At 52.9% G+C, this 18,685-nt stretch overlaps 1 protein-coding gene and 1 long non-coding RNA gene across 4 annotated transcripts; one reads left to right on the top strand and one right to left on the bottom strand.

Annotated features, from left to right (window-relative positions):
• Positions 1-4,554: 4,554 nt before the first annotated feature.
• Positions 4,555-14,520, bottom strand: PLPP2 (phospholipid phosphatase 2). 3 transcript variants are annotated; one of them, XM_055429500.2, is made up of 6 exons: positions 14,363-14,520; positions 11,130-11,281; positions 10,697-10,971; positions 5,653-5,710; positions 5,260-5,436; positions 4,555-5,035 (listed from the first exon to the last, which is right to left on the bottom strand). In XM_055429500.2, exons 1-6 carry the CDS (start codon positions 14,412-14,414, stop codon positions 4,886-4,888), a joined length of 864 nt encoding a protein of 287 aa, XP_055285475.1. In that variant the 5' UTR covers positions 14,415-14,520; the 3' UTR covers positions 4,555-4,885. The 3 variants fall into 3 exon arrangements, with proteins under 3 accessions (XP_055285475.1, XP_055285476.1, XP_055285474.1); XM_055429501.2 differs by having other exon boundaries at positions 14,404-14,518; XM_055429499.2 differs by lacking the exon at positions 14,363-14,520 and having other exon boundaries at positions 11,130-14,354.
• Positions 14,521-14,596: 76 nt separating this feature from the next.
• LOC129558386 (uncharacterized) lies at positions 14,597-16,912 on the top strand. Its single transcript, XR_008686418.2, has 3 exons — positions 14,597-14,945; positions 15,268-15,437; positions 16,719-16,912. It is a non-coding gene; the product is annotated as an uncharacterized LOC129558386 (long non-coding RNA).
• Positions 16,913-18,685: the final 1,773 nt, after the last annotated feature.

Here is an 18,685-nt window from a genome sequence, read left to right as displayed (position 1 = left end):
CAACTAAAAAATTGACAGAGGATGAACATATATACACTGATACTATCTATAAAATAGAGAACTCATGAGAACCTACTGAAGAGCAACAGGGAACCTTACTCAGTGCTTTATGGTGACCTAAATGGGAACAAAATCCAAAGAGGAGATTCATGTATATGTATAGCTGAGTCACTTTGCTGTACAGCAGAAACATAGATAAGCAACTATACTCCAATAAAAATTAATTTTTAAAAAGTTTTTTCATCATTAAAAACCCAACTCTTAGCTTTAATCTTTCATATTGTTTTTCTGTTCTCTATTTATTTCTGTTCTAAACTTTATTTTCTCCTAATTTTGGTTCAAGTTTTTCAACAGTTCCTTGAAATCTAAGGGTGCTTATTGGAGATTTTTTTTACTTTTTAATGCAGGTATTTATCACTATAAAATTCCCTCCTAGTACTACCTTTACTGCATCTCATAAATTTTGGTAATTTGTTTTCATTTTTGTCTCAAGATACTTTTAAATTCACTTTTTATTTCTTCTTTGGCCCACTGATTGTTCAAAGCGTGGTGTTTGATTTTTACCTATTTGTGAATTTCCCAGTTTTCCTTCTACTGTTGGTTTCTAGTTTTCTTTCACTGTGGTCAGAAACGATTCTTGGAATATCAGTCTTAAGACTTGTTATCTGAGAATGTGCCGTACATCCTTGTGAAGAATGTACACACTGCTGTTGGGCTAAAAGTTCTATATGTGTTGGTTAGGTCTGTTTGGTCTGTGGTGTTTTATTCAAGTCCACTGATTTTTTTTTTGGTCATTAGTTCTGTTAGATCTACCCATTATCGAAAGTGGATGGTATAGTCTCCACTATAATTGTATGGTTATTTCTCCCTTCAGTTTAGTATATGCAGAAAACTCCAGTTAATGGATGTAGATACTCAGCCACCAAGCATGTGGAGCTATCATCCACTCCTTAAGACTTTGACCTTAATCCCATCCTAACCCTAACTTCTGACCCTGACCTTAACCCCTAAAGGAAATCAGTCCTGAATATTCATTGGAGGGACTAATGCTGAAACTGAAGTTATAACACTTTGGTCACCTGATGTGAAAAACTGAATCATTAGAAAAGACCCTGATGCTGGGAAAGACTGAAGGCAGGAGGGAAAGGGGACAACAAAGGACAAGATGCCTGGATGGCATCACCAACTCAATATACATGAGTCTGAGCAAGCTCTGGGAGATAGTGAAAGACAGGGAAGTCAGGCGTCCTGCAGTCCATGGGGTCATAAAGAGTCAGACACAACTGAGCAACTGAACAAACAAAATTAACCCCTACCCTTCACTTGACCTCAGAACCTTAACCCTAATTAAAATCTTAATTTTAATTCTCTAAATAGTGGGGAAGGGGTAAAAAAATTTTTAATTCTTTAAATAAGAATATCTCAATAGTACTCCTCTGATGAAAGAAATGTCCTTTATCTTCTCCTTTGCCTTCAGTGACTGATAAACTGGACTTTTATTTTGTTAATTTAAGTTAAATTGAATTTTAAAAGCCTCGTGTCATCAGCGGCTTCCATATTTGGACAAAGCACCACCTGGTGCCCTGGAGTTGATATGAGAGGTCGACATTTTCTCTGGAGGCCAAGAAGAGACGTGCACAGGGGGGATCCATGTACCTTTATAGGGTAGAAGCCTGTAGTCAAGCGGTTCCAGCCTTCTCCCAATTGGAAATTCTTAGTGCCCTAGATTCACCCAACAATGTGGCTTTCAATTGTACAAACTGGGCTGCTTGGTTCCCCAAAAGTCACACTGAGAAAAATGAGGCCAACAGAAAAAACTTAAAATTCCAAGTTTATGTCAGACATGGTAAGTCAGCAGGCTGACAGGAGACCCTGGAGCTGTCCAGCTGCTGAAAATATGCTGAAAGAGGCTTAAGAAAAATCACCGGTTTTAAAAGTTGCAGTACAAACTGCTCCCCCATAAGAGGCGCTCAACAGCTGACAGTATTCAGGGGGTTAGAAAAGCAGGCTTGAGGCTACTAAGTTCCAGAAGAATGCCAGTCCACATGGCCTCAGGGGGTGACCCCCCACATGTAGACCCCCCCTACGAATGGCCTGTCCTCGCTCAGTCAGACATGAACATGGTGAGACATGAGAACACCACATCCACTGCGTTTGGTTATCAAGAGCTGAAACTTCTAGTCACCAAAGTTATAAAGAGCTTCAATTAGGATTTTATGTTGTTACAACTTAAACAGTGAATGAGCAAATGAATACATGATTTTTCAACTTAGGAAGATTTACTTAGAGTTTTCCTGTTTTGAACTAATGGAAAATTTTTCAAAATACAATACAGAGAGTGACACGATGGATACCCTTACACCAGCAATTACTAAATTCCTAAACGTTGCCACATTTTCATGCCATTTTTGTCTTGTGAAATACTGCCAGTCACAGCCCTTGAAAAGTTTCATTCCCGTACTCTTTAGTGTGTGTGTGCACACACACACACTCATGCGCATGCACGCTCAGCCGTGTCTGACTCTTTGCAATCACATGGACTATAGCCCGCCAGGCTCCTCTGGCCATGAGATTTTCCAGGCAGGAATACTGGAGTGAGTTGCCATTTCCTCCTCCAAGTACTCTTCAGTATGCACCTATAAAAAAGCAAGGATGTCTTCCCACAAAACCACAGTACTGTGCCACACTTCACAAACAACAGAAAATCCTGCATGTGGTTCAATACTCAAGTTAGGAGGGGTTTTCCAAAGCCTATTAACATCTGATGGTAGGGAGATATTGAACATGGAGCGCATGCCATGAGAAATGATATTTACCTGGCTAAGAATCTAGGAGCTGCCCATGAGAATAAACTAAATACTACCATCACCATCCCCCACTGTATAGAGAGGAAAAAAGAAAAGTACAATTTTTGCTGTAGAACCATAGGAGCATAAACCTCAGATCACACATAAGAGCCTCCCATAGCTCCGTCTGGGTGTAGCAATATGTCCCAGTACTCCAGTGTGATCATATACTGATGCCTGGATTCGTAAGAATCAGTGAACCTGAGACAGAGCATCTCTGCTCTTCTCATAAGATGCAGGCCAGTGCATGCACCAACCCCCAAGGGCTGTGAGCTGCCTGAAGACCCTTTGGGGATGGACTCTCCTCTGCTCTCACGCTGTGGTTCCTTGGGGTCTTTGTTGAGCCCGAGACCCTCCCAGAGTCAAGGCCAAGAACCATACTCTCATCTCCTTCCTCCTGTGCTTCTTCTGCTCCTCAAGGTCATCGGAGCAATGGAGTTCTTTGTCTCCAGGGAGGGCTGCTAGGCTACATGTCTGCCTCCAAGCATTAAATTATCCTGCTCAGTCCTGCAAGGGCTTCAGAATAAGATGGGTTCTAGGTGCAGATAAAATGGAAACAGACACTTAAAAAGAAACCACCCATTTTGCTCAGATCTTTCATGAAGATTAAATTTCCCACTTACACTGTGACTGCACAGATGAGCTCTGTATGCTCAGAAAGTTTCAGGGACACTGGCCCATCGGTGGCCAGGCCCAGAAGCTCCAGTGTCACTTTGGACACCTTCCTGGTGCCGCAAGTCTGGCCCTTGCTGTCTGCTTCACTTCCTGACTCCCACTCGGGCCCCTGCTTCCCTCTACTGCCCGTTCTCTAAATTTTTCCCAATTACGAAGTCTCCCCCACAGAAGTTTCAAACCCATTTTCCCTTTTTGAGGTGTGTTTGTGGCCACATTTGTGCTACTTCCCTGACATTCACTGATGTGGACGGTGAGGGAGGGGTTCCCGTTCCAGGGCAAAGGACGGAGGAGCAACGTACACAGGGTCCATGTAGCAGGGTGGTAGGGGTCAGCTTCAGCGAGTCCTCCAGGGACTGAGGGAATGGGGGGACTGGGAGCTTCAGGGGCTCAGCTGCAGGTAGGCACTTCTAAGATGGGACAATTGGGGAGCAGGGGTTCCCATCATTAAAGGGGAGCAACTCTGAGTCCTGGGTGGGAAGGGGGTGCATATATCCCTGAGCAGAAATGGGACAAGAAGCCTGCTCCAGGCCCAAACAGCACATATCATCTTCCACGTAACAACCCTGGTAGAATGGGGAACTGCTCCCTCACTGGACCTGGGCACAGCCCTGCACACAGTCCTCTCTGGGGTGCTGGTCACGCTCCTGCCCACATTCAAATCTCTGGCCTGCTCCAGGTCCCTCAGCAGACACCTCCTTACTGTGGAGACACTTCTCCACCCAACCAGGACTCAGGCCTCTCCTAGCTTCTCAGACCTTGGGGGCCAAACCAGAGCAGGTGCCTTTTGTTCAGGGCGCCCTCTCTCTGCAGAGTGACCCCCAACCTTAGCATGGGCCTGCAGCAGACTGGACAGTCTGGCAGTCGACTTTCCTTCCACTTACCTCCTGCCCGTAAGACCAGAGTAGCAACCCAGGCATGGCTGACCCACCCAGTTATGCCCACACCTGGGCTCAGCTGAGCCCCCAACCAGCAACCCCCCCACCCCCGCTGTAGGAACAGAGTCCTCAGAACAACCACAAGAAACAGGTACTGATAACATTCGTCAGGCAAATGCCCTATTTTACTAAAAATCCACGTATGCATTACATTTTACAAAAACAGCATCCATCAGGATCTCTCAATCCCTTCCCTAAGCCAACAAAAGATGGGGGTTCTGAGGAAGGGTTCCCCTCCAAATGCTAGGGCTGCCCCAGGCACCCTCAGACCCCTGGTCCAGTGCACAGAAGGCGGCGTTAGTGGAGCCCCTGCCAGGATCCAGCCTGGGGCCCATGCAGGAGGGCCCTCACCACCATGCTAGGTGAGGGGCCTGCAGGACCATGGACATGCTGCCCCCACCGGAGCCCCAGCTGGACGCAGCTCCGGCCTCAAGAGGAAGACACAGGGTACCCATAGTGGTTGTGGTCAGTCTCGCTCAGGGCCAGCGTCAGCGACAGGCTGGGTTTCCGTTCCAGCTCCTCCTCCTCCGGGCAGTGCTGCGGGGGCCGAGCTTTGAAGAAGTCAGAGATGTACCGAACCTGGCAGGGAAGAGGGAGGCAGGAGCTGCTTGAGGGGGAACAGGACAGGCCAGGCAGGCTGGACACAGTGGGGCAGGGGAGCCCAGGAGTTGAAGGGCCTCTGGGGGGGTCAGAGAGCAGAGTTGGGGTCTTAGGGGAAGATGGGAGCACAGGGCAAGGGTCTTAGAGAGGCAGCCCAGAGAGTGCAGGGGTCCCAGAGCGGGGTCTCTGGTTAGGGAGCTCACAGTGAGGCTGGCCACCAGCGCCCCCTGCAGGAGGCCGACGAGAACGTCACTCCAGTGGTGTTTGTGGTCAGACACACGGGTGTAGCCCACGTACAGGGCGAAGGCTACCAGGAAGAACTGAACGGTGGGCCGCAGCAGCCGTGCCCACTTCCAGCAGAGCCGGGCCTGCACGTAGAGCTGGGATCCAAGAGCAGAGTCAGTCGGGCACCCGCCAGGCCCACCCTGCCCAACGCATGGACGGCGACCCTGGGGCCACAAGCCTAGAATTCCCCAGAAACAGGGCCCCCAGTTTTTATCAACACAGCAGAACCTCCAACTCCGCCCTGGCTCTCCCAAGGCCCAGGGAAGGGCTGGCCACGGCCACAACACGCCAGTCAAAGACAGCAGACTCACCGCCAAGAATACCATGCAGTACATGCCAAAGGAGGAGTGTCCGGAGTAGAAGGACAACCTGAGAGACAGAGGGTGGTGGGGGTCATGGGGTGGTGTGGGGAGGGCAGCCAGAGGATTTACTCTGTCCTCAGCCTCCAGACACCCAGCCCCCGCCTCACCCCCCAGGGTCCAGGAGGACTTTATGTAAAAACATGGCCAGCGCTGGATCCCCTCAGTCCTTCCCTTTCCAATTTTCTGACCATGTGGTCAAGTCTCATGGGCTTTAAGGCATCACCATGAAGCTGCTTCAGGCCCTGAAGGCAGAACCCAGGGCTGACAACTGGGTCCAGACAGCAGCTCCACTTTCACTGTGTTTCTTCTCAAGATTATTTTCCACCTGTGCTCACTGATATAACATTTGCATTTTATTTTTTATAGAATTTCAAGTTTTAACAAAGGACATCAAAGGAATAAGTCAAGGCTGTATATTGTCTCTTTGCTTACTTAACTTATATGCAGAGTACAGCGTGCGAAATGACAGGCTGGAAGAAGCTCAAGCTGGAATCAAGACTGCCAGGAGAACTATCAATAACCTCAGATAAGCAGATGACACCACCCTTATGGCAGAAAGAGAAAAGGAACTAAAGAGCCTCTTGATGAAGGTGAAAGAGGAGAGTGAAAAGGCTGGCTTAAAATTCAACATTCAAAAAACAAAGATCATGGCATCCGGTCCCATCACTTCATGACAAATTGATGGGGGGAAAATGGAAACAGTGACAGACTTTATTTTCTTGGGCTCTAAAATCACTGAGGACAGTGACTGCAGCCATGAAATTAAAAGACACTTGCTCCTTGGAAGAAAAGCTATGACAAACCTAGACAACGTATTAAAAAGCAGAGACATCACTATGCCAACAAATGTCTGCAATAATAAAAGCTATGGTTTTTCCAGTAGTCAAATATGGATGTGAGTTGGACCATAAAGAAGGCTGGGCACCGAAAAATTGATGCTTTTGAAACTGTGGTGCTAGAGAAGACTCTTGAGAGTTCCATGGACTGCAAGGAGATGAAACCAGTCAACCCTAAAGGAAATCAACCCTAAATATTCATTGGAAGGACTGATGCTGAAGCTGCAGCTGCAATTCTTTGGCCACCTGATGCAAAGAGCTGACTCACTAGAAAAGACCCTGATTCTGGGAAAGATTGAAGGCAGGAAGAGAAGGGGATGACAGAAAATGAGATGGCTGGATGACATCACCGACTCAATGGACCTGAGTTTGAGCAAGCTTCAGGAGATGGTGAAGGACAAGGAAGCCTGGTATGGTGCAGTCCATGGGGTCATGAGGAGTCAGACACAACTGAGCAACTGAACAGCAACAAAGGACATCAATGGACAAGAAGGAAAATGGCAGATTGAGAGACCCCACCCCATGAAAGCAACTGGAAAACTGACAACAGTCAGAACCAGACTGGTGGTAGCATGCAAACCAGAGAAAGGAGCAGACCTACCTCCCAACGCCTGAGACTGTATGGTCCTGACCGGTGCCTCCCTGGAGCACTGGCTATAAACACTGACAGCAAATGCAACAGTCACCACTGCCTGGGGCCATAAATGCAGCAGGATGAGAAGGCTAGCCAAGAAGCCGAGAGGAAAGGCCAGGGTGAGCTGCTCTGCAGGATGAGGCTGCGAATCCGGGGGCCAGGCTGGGCCCGTCAGCAAAGACCTACCAAGGTGCTCCTCTCTCCACTCTGGTCAACTTGCAGACGAGTCAATTGACACGGCCCACATGGCACATGTACCCCAACATATACACATACCCACACAGCACACATACCCATAGGGCACACGTACCCCAACACAGCACACAAACCCCAACACACACATACCCCACATGGCATACATACCCCAACACAGCAACTCACCCCAACACACACATAGCCCACACAGCACACCTACTCCGACACACACATACCCCAGTACACAGACTCTCACATACCCCAACACAGCAGATGTACCTCACCATGGCACATGTACCCCAACACACACATACCTCAACATTCACGTACCCCACACAGCACACAAAGCCCATCTGTAAAACGAAAGCTTTTCTTCCATGGTTCCAGGTATTTAAGGACCTATCTGTCTGCTCATTAGCTTATCACTCAGCTAACAGCACAACTTCACGGCCACTCATGACAAAGAACAAAGACTTTACAAAATTAGTTCAGAACACTTACCCAGCAAACAAGCAATGACAACACACAGTGAAAACAACAGAAGCAGATTTCCAGATGCATGCTACATTATATGCATGTATACTACAACATTCAAAATGCTCAGGGAAAGGGGACACATATACCTGTAGCCAATTCATGTTGATGCATGGCAAAAACCATCACGATATTATAATTATCTTCCAATTAAAATTAATTAATTTAAAGAAAACTGCCCAGGGACTTCCCTGGTGATCCAGTGGCTAAGCCTCCCTACTCCCAATGCAGGCGGCCCAGTTCCATCCTTGGTCAGGGATCTAGATCCCACATGCTACAACTAAGACAGACCTGGTGCAGCAAAATAAGTAAATAAATAAACAGTTTAAATATATTTATATAAAACAAACAAAAAAAAAAGCCAAGTTTTCCCAACAACAATAAATATTTATAATAGATGCACAAAAAATGTGGGAAATGCCCAGGGGAAGAAAGTCTATTACTAGAAGCAGTCGCTAAAAGACTCAGATATCAGACTTACTAGATAAAGGCTTTTTTTTTTAAGTTTGGTAAATAAAGACTTTTAATCTGCCATTTAAAATATGTTCAGAGAGCTAAAGTGAAAATGATGTCTGACCTAATATAGAGTACCAAAAACAAACAGAAGTTGTAAAAAGCAATCAAATAGAAATTCTGGAGTTCAAAAGTATAGTATGTGGAAGATGAAATCACCAGAGGGGCTCAAAAGCAGACTGTGCAGGCAGCAGAGCATGTGAACATGGAGACAGGTCAATCAAGACTTTTAGTCTAAGGAACAATAAATGAAAAGAACGGAGAAAGTTCAATGAACTCCAGTCGTGTGGAACACCATCCAATGTACCAACATATGTACAACAGGAATCCCAAAAGGAGAACAGAGAAAGGGGCAGAAAGAATATTTGAGGAGGAAATGCCTAAAAACTTCTCACATTTGATGACAAACATCCATCCACACACCCCAAAGGCTCAATGAACTCCAAACAGGATAAACTCGAAGACAGCACAGCACAGTCAAGCTACCAAAAGATGGTGAAGATCTCGAGAGCTGCAAGAGAAGGCATTCGCTGTGTGCAAGAAATCCTCAATAAGATGAACAGCTAGTTTCCCATCAGAAACCATGGAGGCCAGAAGGATTCCAAGTACTGAAAGAGAAAACCCTGTGAATCATGAATTCTACATGTGGCAAAATGATCCTGTAAAAATAAAAATAAGTTTAGACATTTCCAAACAAACAAGAACCAATAAAATCCATAGCTGATACGCCTACAAGCTCTATGAGAAATACTAAAGGGAGTCTTCCATGGAGGAATGAAGGATACTAGTCAATAACTCAAATCTAAAAAAAGACACAGAAGACACCAGTAAAAGTAACTACAAAACATAATCAGCAGTGTGAATGTATTCTGGTGTATAATCCTATTTTTCCCTACATGATTTAGAAAAGAAAAAATCAGCTACACTAAAGGAAAAAAACTAGACTAACTCGATCATTCCACAGTAGATACCACATCATTATGCAATACATCTGAAAATAATACAGTGTGGCAACTGTGGGCTTCCCAGGTGGCCCTAGTGGTAAAGAACCCACCTGCCAACGCAGGAGACATAAGAGATGCGGGTTTGATCCCTGAGTTGGGTAGATCCCCTGGGGGACAGAGTTTTCCTGGTGTCCCAGTGGGTAAAAGAATCTGCCTGCAATGCAGGAGACTGGGTTCGATCCCTTGGTCAGAAGATCCCCTGGAGAAGGACATGGGAACCCACTCCAGTATTCTTGCCTGGATAATCCCATGGACGGAGGAGCCTGGCGGGCTAGGAGCCCATTGGGTCGCAAAGAGTCAGACAAAACTGAGGTGACTTAGCATGGCAAATATAGTTTAATTTTTTAAAAACCATATAAAACAGTTATTATAAATCTATGTTGATGAGTACATGATGTATAAAGATAAAATCTGTGACAATAACCTCATAAGGGGGTGGAGATATATGGCTGCAAACGTTTTGCACAATAAGTACCTATGAACAGAAAAAGCAGTAATGGGGAAAAAAGCAGTAATGGAGAAATTTTTTTTAAAAGACACAATATATAGAAAACAAATAACAAAGGACATTCACTGTGAGAAAAGGATCAATCCATCCAGAGATCTAACAACAAAGATTCAAGCACCTAAATTTGGAAACACTGCAGAATCCAGACCTGAAAGGACAGAGGGTATGCTTCCACTGATAGGAAATGTTCAAAACAAGCCGATCCACAGACCCAGAGTGGGTTCCTGGTTGTCAGGGGCTGGGGCGGGGGTGACAGCTCATGGGTGTGGGCTTTGTGTGTGTGTGATGAGAATATTCTAGAATATCAGAGGGGGACGGATGCACAGGACTGGGAATGCACTAGAAACCAACAAATTGTGCATATTAAGATGGTTAAATTGGTGGATTTTATGTTTGGGGAATTTTATTAAATTATTAAAATATTATTAAATTTTTAAAGTAAGAAAATAGGACATTAATCAAATGAAAAGTTCACCAGTAGAGATGGTGAGAGGACAGAGCAGAATGTGAGGGTGGGGGCCTGACATTTCGGGGAGGTGGGTCACCCCTCCTGACACCGCCTGCTCTGCCCCAGGGCCAGATACCCCAGCCCCACCTAAGCTCCCTGCTGGCACGATGCAGGCATGGGCACCTCCAGGCCTTGCTCCTGCCCGTTCTCCGCACCTTCTCAACCGGGCGGCTCACCCCGCAATACCCAGCTCCTGAGGGCCCTTCTGCAACCCCCACCCTCCTCCCCGGGTGGGGCATCTGTGGTCAAAGCACTGCCCACCTGGACTCCGTGACGTTAGCAGGGCTCCCCCTGCACACCTCCACCTGCACATACGCCGAGCAGTTGACACGGCTCCAGTCAGGGTCACACACAGCCAGGAAGTTGGGCCGCAGGCGGCCGGTCATGTACTTGGCCAGGTCTGTCAGAGACTGGCTCACTGCCGCCCCAAACAGGAACGTCCCCACCACCTTGTAGAGGGCAGCCAGGTAGTTGTTGAAATCAGAGCGGGAGTAGAGGCGGTCCGTGTACACCAGGTAGGCTTCCCCGGCCGACACCTGCAGGCAGCAGCCAGGGGCTTCAGGGTTCCCAGCCCCTCTGAAGTCACCGGGGAGCTGGGGACCCCAAGAAGGCTCTCTTCCACACAAACGCCACCCCGGGCAGGACTGGACCTGCCAACGCCCCAGCCGCCACCCCGCACACCCTCCTGCCTTACAAGGATGACAGTGGCTGTGATGATGACCCCGGCCATGAGCCCATGGGTGATGGTGTCTGGACGGTAGGGGTATCGGATGGAGTCATCTCCACAGTAGAAACCTCGCTTGTACGGAGTGTTGACGAATGTCAGGATGGCGCAGGGCAGAGCGGCTGGCGGGGTGGGGGGAGAGGAGGCCGGTAGCCGCGAGGTGCTCCCCACAGCTGCTCCCCAGCTGAACCCCACACTCAGCTGTGCCTTCATCCAGCACCTGGACCCAGTCTCGGCCTCCATCTGGGTCTCCTCACCTCCCTGCCCACCTGAGTCAGGAGGAGCTATCCTCACGGTAAATGAGAGGTCGCCACCCTGGTTAAAACCCCTTGTGATTCCCCTTCATCATCAGATCAACACTCAGGTCCTGCCCAGGCCAAGCGTCCACACCCTGCACACCACCCACCCTCTCCCACCCCTTGCTTCCCTCCAGCCTCCTGCACTCTGCCCTTCACCCAAAGCCAGCAGGCAGCCACCCGGGCCTCTGCTCACAAGACACTGGCTGCCCAGAACAGTTCTGACTGACTCCCGTCTGCCCCACTGACCGCCCCACTCCTGGGGCCCCTCTCACAGCCTTTCTCCAGGGTCCTCACCTCGTGTAATCTGCAATCACCCTGCGGTACCTGAATGACTCCCCAGACACTGCTCCCCCAACAGCAAGCACCTGGGGGGGCCTGTCATCATCAAGGACTAGTCTCTGGAGCCTTCTCAGGTGGGCCTGGCAGAGGTAAGTGTCTTCCCAGGTGCTGCTAGTGGTAAAAAACTCACCTGCCAATGCAGGAGATGTAAGAGACTTGGGTTCGATCCCTGGGAAGATCCCCTGGAGGAGGGCATGGCAACCCACTCCAGTATTCTTGCCTGGAGAATCCCATGGACAGAGGAACCTGGCGGGCTATGGTCCATAGGGTCGCAAAGAATCCGACACTACTTAAGTGACTTAGCGCACATACACACAAAATGAGAACACCCTGCTTGTTGTTCTAGGGTTGGCCAGAGACCAGGAACACCTGGTGCGACATCTGCATCCACATGCTGTTCCTGAGCCAGCCATACAGGGACCGGACAGGCCCGGCCCAGGCCAGGGAGCTCAGTCCAAAGGTACTTTCAGGAGTCACAAGTCATGACCAGATCCTGCCTGGCACAGCCGCAGCACCGGAGTCCAGAGGCCCCAGGAGCCAAGGGCGGCTGGGGCACAGGGCTCCCTGTCCCCCCAGGGTGGGAGCACAGAGAAAAACCCAAGCAGGGTGCCCTTTGGCCCTGGCAGGGCAGGTGACAAGTGAAAAAGGGTGTGACCAGAGCAGGGGGAGGGCAGGGCCACACCCTCTTCCAAAGGTCAAGTTCAGGGCCTTGGGGACCACCCATGATGGTGCTGATGCTGGGAAAGGCTAGGTGAAGAATACAGAGGTCTGGCTCATGGAGCTGAGGGGCTGGGAATAAAAATAACAGGTATGGCACGACTGGGAGGTGACTATGGCTGTCAGTGGAGTGTTAGGCAGGACACATGGGGAAGGTGGCTTAGAAATTCAGAGGACATCTGGGGAAGCGGCCAGTACAAAGGCTGGAGAGTCTGGAGAGACAAGTGCTGGGGGGAGCGAGGTGGGGTGAGCAGAGGGAGCAGGTTGGAGACAGGCTGAGGAGCAGAGGCCTGCAGGGGTGAGAAGGGGGGCTAGAAGAGGCTGAGAAACCTAAATCAAGCCCCACCCCCAGAGCCTGAGCAGAGCAGGGGCTCCCATGGGGGTTCCCGTGGCAGGGGGGCAGTGAGTCAACCTCCAATTCCTGTCCCCCAGGCCCAGCCCCTTCCCCTGGAGATTAGGACACACATGGTCAGAACTGGGGCCGGGCTCTCCTGGGATTCAGGAGTCCGCTGCCTCCCTCTGCCTGAGCCACTCCGGCTCAGGTGTCCCCACGGCAGTCACGCCAGAGCCCTCCTGACCTGGTGTCAACCCCTGTGTTTCCCTCGGGGCCCGTGTCACCATCTTAAACTGAACTGCTGCTGTACCAAAGCTTCTAGACTGGGAGCTGGGTCGGCCTGGGTCCCAGGCCCAGGCCCCAGTCCCTGGCACATGGGCAACCCCACCCAACCTAATCTCTGCTCAGTCACCCCTGGCTCTGTGACCTCCAGAGGGAAGCCAAACATCCCTGGGTGGAAACTGGGGGACACAGCAGCACCCCCTCACAGGCTGACTGGAGGAAAAAGTTTAATTATCACAGGTGTCATAGTGTCTGGTATACAGTAAGTGCCACAAAAACAATTAAAGACGTGCTCAGGAAAGGATGCCCAAGGTGGGCAGACACACACAACCCCCTCTCCCAGGACTTCCGGCTGCCACCTGGCCCTTCCCAAAAGGGGTCACTTCTGGGATGGGGACGGGGAGGCCCTGCCTCGGCCTGCAGCCAGGGCAGACCCCTCCCATCCCAGCGGAGGCGCAGGAACCAGGCTGGGGGGAGGGCAGTTGAGGCTGGAGGGGCCCCTCCCAGCGCAGGGGTAGAATTCCGGGGCCTTTGTCCGCACTGCCCCGGAGCAAACACTCAGCCTTTGTTTCCGAGACCCTGGGGGGGTGGGGGAGAGGGGGCTGGGGCTGCCCCTTCCCCCAACCTGGCCCGCAAACCCGCCCAACAGGTTTGGTTCGCGCCACCCCGAGGCCCCTAGTTCGACAACAGCCGGGGGCCCGGTCTCTCTCCCGGCTCTCCGGGGCCCGAGACACGAGGGCGAGTGTTCGAATCCCACTACCGCTCGGGCGCCCCCGGCCAGGGCTCCGCCCTCCCAAAACCAGCCGACCGAGCATGGCGCGCGGTGGAGGGCCTACAGGGGAGCCCACGACCGCGCCCCCAGCCCTGCCAGCCCCACCCGGCCGCCGCCCGCGTGAATCACCAGCCTGGCCAGGCCAGGCGAGGCGGGCGGTGGAGGGGGTGGGGGTGGCGAGCGGCCCCAGAGGCGACTTCCTGCTGCCGCGGAGGGGCAGGGGGCACCGACCCCTCCGACCGGAGGCCCGCGGGGGAAACCAAGACCCCTGAGGGCGCGCGCACACGTCGGGGCCGGTGGAAGCGGCGAGGAGGTGACCCGAGGTTCCGCCCACCTCCGGAGGCCACCGAAGGGTGGAGGCCCCGCGGCCCCCACCGGTCCTACAAAAGTTCGGGGGGATCGGGAACGGGGCCGCCCGGGAAGGGGTCCCCCCACGCCCCCAGGCCCCTGAAGCTCTTACCGACCAGCACGCACAGCACGTCGAGCAGTACGAAGACCCACCTCCGCTCCATGCCGCCCCCGCCTGGGCCGCGCCCGCGACCCCCGGCGCCCGTCCCACCGCGTCCCGTCGCGTCCCGGCTGGGCCGCAGGGTCACATGGCCTCGGAGCCCGGCCCAGCCCGGTGGAGTGGGGGATGAGGGGGGCAGGGCCCGGGAGGGGCGGACGGGGCGGGGCCACCGGGGGAGGGGGTGGACTCTGCCCGCGGCCCGCGGCGGGGGAGGGGCGTGGGTAACCGGGTCGGTACCGGCCCGCGCCTGGAGGAAGGGTTGCGCGTCTAGGAGCTGGCAGGGTCGTCGGCGTCCAGAACGCCCCCCGCCCCCCACGGGAGGCTGAGGCCGGGGGACCGCCAGTCCGGGGTCACCCCGCAGCGCCCGCGTCCGGCCGCACGCCCCGGGCACCCATGGATTGGATCGTCTGAGTCTGCGGTCGGGAGAAAGAACGAACAAACGAAGGAATGTGTGAGGAGCAGCCGGACAGGCCGGCAGGACGTGGCGTGGAGGACGGAGCTCGGGTACCCCAGGACCGTCCCTGCGGACCCCTCGGTACACCTCGGTTCCTCTTTGGGGCACTCGAGCCCCTATGTTCGTCTGAATGTTTCTGAACCAGGAAGTGTCTACAGATCAATGGGGCGTCGTGGCTTAACTGCAGGGTGTTTTTCTTTCCTCCTGGTGCTTAAAATCCTGGTGGCCCTTATACATCCCCGGCATTTGAGTCATTTCCTCAACGCCCACCCTGTTTGTGCCAGGCCCTGTTCCCATGTGCCACACTTCCCACCCCCGTTTACAGGGAGCAAGTCGTGCCTGGAAGCCTTGCTCACACACTGCAAAGGGTAAACTTAGGGTCTGTGCCCCATGTCCCCTCCAGGTCTCAAGGACTGAGCTGGGACTTGCCGGGGTTCGACACACCCGCACTGGATTCTTTGGGCCGAAACCGTATGAGAGGCGTTGGGGAGTGTCACCACCTCCGGAAGAGCCCTGGACACAGGAGGACACGCGAGGTTCTGCCACTCTCTCAAAGTCACACAGTGAAAAGAGGTAGGGCTGGGGTTTGAACCCAAGCAGCCTGGCCCTAGCCCCTCCCCCGCAAACAATCTGAAAACAGTCTGAGATGTTCCCGGACTCTTTTTGATAGAAATGAAGGGAGCCAGGTCGAGAGAGGAGCATCCTCCAAAGTCAGGCAGCTGAGAGGTGGACTCAGTGCCCCCTTCCTGAGGGAGCGGGGTCGGCAGAGAGGCAAGGCGTTGGGGTGGGAGCTGGAGGTGACAGTGCCCAGTTCATCTGTGGCTCTTCCACCCCTGGTCAGACGGTGGTTGACATGGTGCCTCTGGGCCGAGTTCCCCGAACCCGGGAACGAATTTCCTTAAGCAGTCCAGCAGACTTCAGCACCACCACCACCCCGCCCCTACACACACTCAGAATAACTCGGCCAACCCCCAGTACATGAGCAGGTTCTGCATGGAAACTAGACCTGGATTTTCCGTCTGCGGTGTGGCAGACAGTGGGAGGCACGTCCCAGCAACCCCCGCTTTCAACCGCACACCCAGGAGCTGGGGAAGGCACATCCTCAAAACGCAGCTCCCTCCCTCACCCCTGACTTCCTCCCACCATCCCGAGGAATCAGATTACTCGCCCGCAGGGCTTCCCTCGGTCTGGGGCGGGAGAGGCTGTCGCCAGGACCTGGTTCAGGTTGGGGGGCGGGGCGGCTCTCGAAGTCCTGGACTCCGTCTGACACGCTCCCGCCCCAGTAAGGCTCTGCCTCTTGCCCATTGGCTCCTCCGGCTGCACTCACACAGGGAGGGGCGGCCTCGTCCGTCCGTCTGTCATTCATTCATTCCTCAGTTCCCTCATCAAGCGGCGGAATTACCTGACAAAATACCTGTGTAGGTGCCTGAGTCACGCGTCACACGGACGATTTCCGGCATCTTTATGGGGCACTTTCCACATCAGCCTGGCTGCGATTGGGTGACTGCCCACCCCTCTCCCGTGGTCTTGACGCTTTCAGTCAAGGATAGGGAGGTGTAGCACGGTACTGGCATCAATGAAGTGAGCACCTACTGTGTGCTTTAGCATCAGTGCTTCCAATGAACACCCAGGATTGATCTCCTTTAGAATGGACTGGTTGGCTCTCCTTGCAGTCCAAGGGACTCTCAAGAGTCTTCTTCACCACCACAGTGCAAAAGCATCAATTCTTCGGCGATCAGCTTTCTTCAGAGTCCAACTCTCACATCCATACATGACCACGGGAAAAACCATAGCCTTGACTAGATGGACCTTTGTTGGCAAAGTAATGTCTCTGCTTTTTAATATGCTATCTAGGTTGGTCACAACTTTCCTTCCAAACTCCAATACTTTGGCCACCTCATGCGACGAGCTGACTCACTGGAAAAGAGTCTGATGCTGGGAAGGATTGGGGGCAGGAGGAGACGGTGACGACAGAGGATGAGATGGCTGGATGGCATCATCGACTTGATGGACATGAGTTTGAGTGAACTCCAGGATTTGGTGATGGACAGGGAGGCCTGGCATGCTGTGATTCACGGGGTCGCAAAGTGTCGGACACGACTGAGCGACTGAACTGAACTGCACTGTGTGCTGGAAGGGGCAGCCTGGGGGTGGGGCTATGGGGTTGGGCCCAAGAGTGGGAAGGAGCAGGAGGCCAGGTGGCTGGACAGAGGGCTGTCCTCCCCTCCCTGCTGACATGGGCAGGGATGGGATCACATGGTGAGAGCAGCACGGATTCGGGTCAGGGCTGGAATTAGGGCTAGCTAAGAAATCCACCTCAGGTCAGCGAGGCCAACCCAGAGGAGAGTGAAAGCTGGGAGGCACTGACGTAATTAAGCCCCTAGTTGGGTCCCGGCCACTATCTCCCAGAGACTGCACCTCCCCTCTCGTCTGGCAGTCAGGGCTGCTTTGCTGCATCTGAGGGACTAGGGGTTGGCTCCAAACAGGGTCATGAAGATGCAGGAAGAGGTGCCTGGGGGTTAGCGGAGAGGCTGGCACAAGGCAGGCGCCCCCCCTCACCCAGTGCACCTCCAGCCCTGCCCCTCTCTACACTTCCCTTGGGGCTTAGATATAAGAGACCCAGGTTCGATCCCTGGGTCAGAAAGATCCCCTGGAGAAGGAAATGGCAACCCACTCCAGTATCCTTGCCTGGAAAACCCCATGGAGAAAGAAGCCTGGCAGACTATATAGTCTATAGGGTCACAAAGAGTCGGACACAACTGAAGTGACTTAGCACTGCAGCACTGTTGCTCCCAGGACTCAACATGACCATCCAGTCAGGAACAGGGTGACCTCCAGTTCAGCCCCAAGTCCACATCCAGGAGCTCGGGTCCCAGTGACCACCCCTCATGCAGGCCCCCTTCCTCCCCTGCCGTAAGCTCAGCCTGCCTCTGCTGATCCCTAGCCTGGAGCTTTAGGAGGCAGGACAGACAGACCAGGCGCTCCACTGCTGCTTCAGAACCCAGGTGAGCCCATGAGCAATGACCAGCCCAGCAGCCAGAGCGCAAGCTCCACAAGATCACAGCCACACAACACAGGCCCAGAGACCTGTCTCCACCAGCTCCTCAGGAAGTGAGGGAAAGCGGGGCAGGTCACACCTCCAAGCACAAGAGCACGCTCCCATGGCACCCCTCCATCCCTGCCAGAAAAGCCAGGACCCCCACCCCCCACCAATAACACAGTGCAGACCTGGAAGCACTGCATTCACCAACCCTGGTTCCTCCAGGCAGCTGGTGACCGGTGAAGAAAAGTGGCATGGGCAGCAAGGGAGGCTGAGAACCCCCTTTCCAAGACCCCACCACCATCCTGGGTCTCACCCCTGGGGACAGCCCACGGGAGCAGACCTGAGTTCACTTCCCAGGAGCTCACACAGGCCTGGATCCGAGCCCAACACCACAGGAGGGACTGGGGGCAGCGTGCATGGGCAGTAACCCCCACAGACATCTCCACACTCCAGCCACCACCACCCACCCTCCCAACTTTTCTGCACAGAGGTTGGGGAGGAGTAAGCCCCACCTACTGGACCCCCAAGATGGAGGGGAGACACAGGCTCCAGAACCTCCTGGCTGGCGGTACAGGAGTGGGCTCTGCCAGATGCTGAGGCAAAGTGACAGCCCGGCACAACCTCAGGGTAACACCGGGGCAACTGCGGTACCAGGAACCTGGGCTTCCTGTCCTCACAGCAGCCCAGGATGAGGGCTACTGGGTCTAACAAGTGCGTGCACAGGACTCGGGTTAATCTGAATCCCAGGTGAACAAGTCACTTTTAATATAAGTATGTC

Source organism: Moschus berezovskii, chromosome 8, assembly GCF_049115385.1.
Source record: "Moschus berezovskii isolate FMDL1 chromosome 8, NW_MosBer_1.0, whole genome shotgun sequence".
Taxonomy (NCBI): domain Eukaryota; kingdom Metazoa; phylum Chordata; class Mammalia; order Artiodactyla; family Moschidae; genus Moschus; species Moschus berezovskii.
This window is presented reverse-complemented; position numbering and strand designations above follow the sequence as displayed.

Coding starts and splice junctions, on each gene's coding strand:
- PLPP2 (XM_055429499.2), bottom strand. CDS start 11,402: ATGGAGGCCGAGACTGGGTCCAGGTGCTGGATGAAGGCACAGCTGAGT. Junction 10,972..11,129: donor TCACAGCCACTGTCATCCTT/GTAAGGCAGGAG, acceptor TGCTGCCTGCAG/GTGTCGGCCGGGGAAGCCTA. Junction 5,036..5,259: donor CGCTGGTGGCCAGCCTCACT/GTGAGCTCCCTA, acceptor CTTCCCTGCCAG/GTTCGGTACATCTCTGACTT.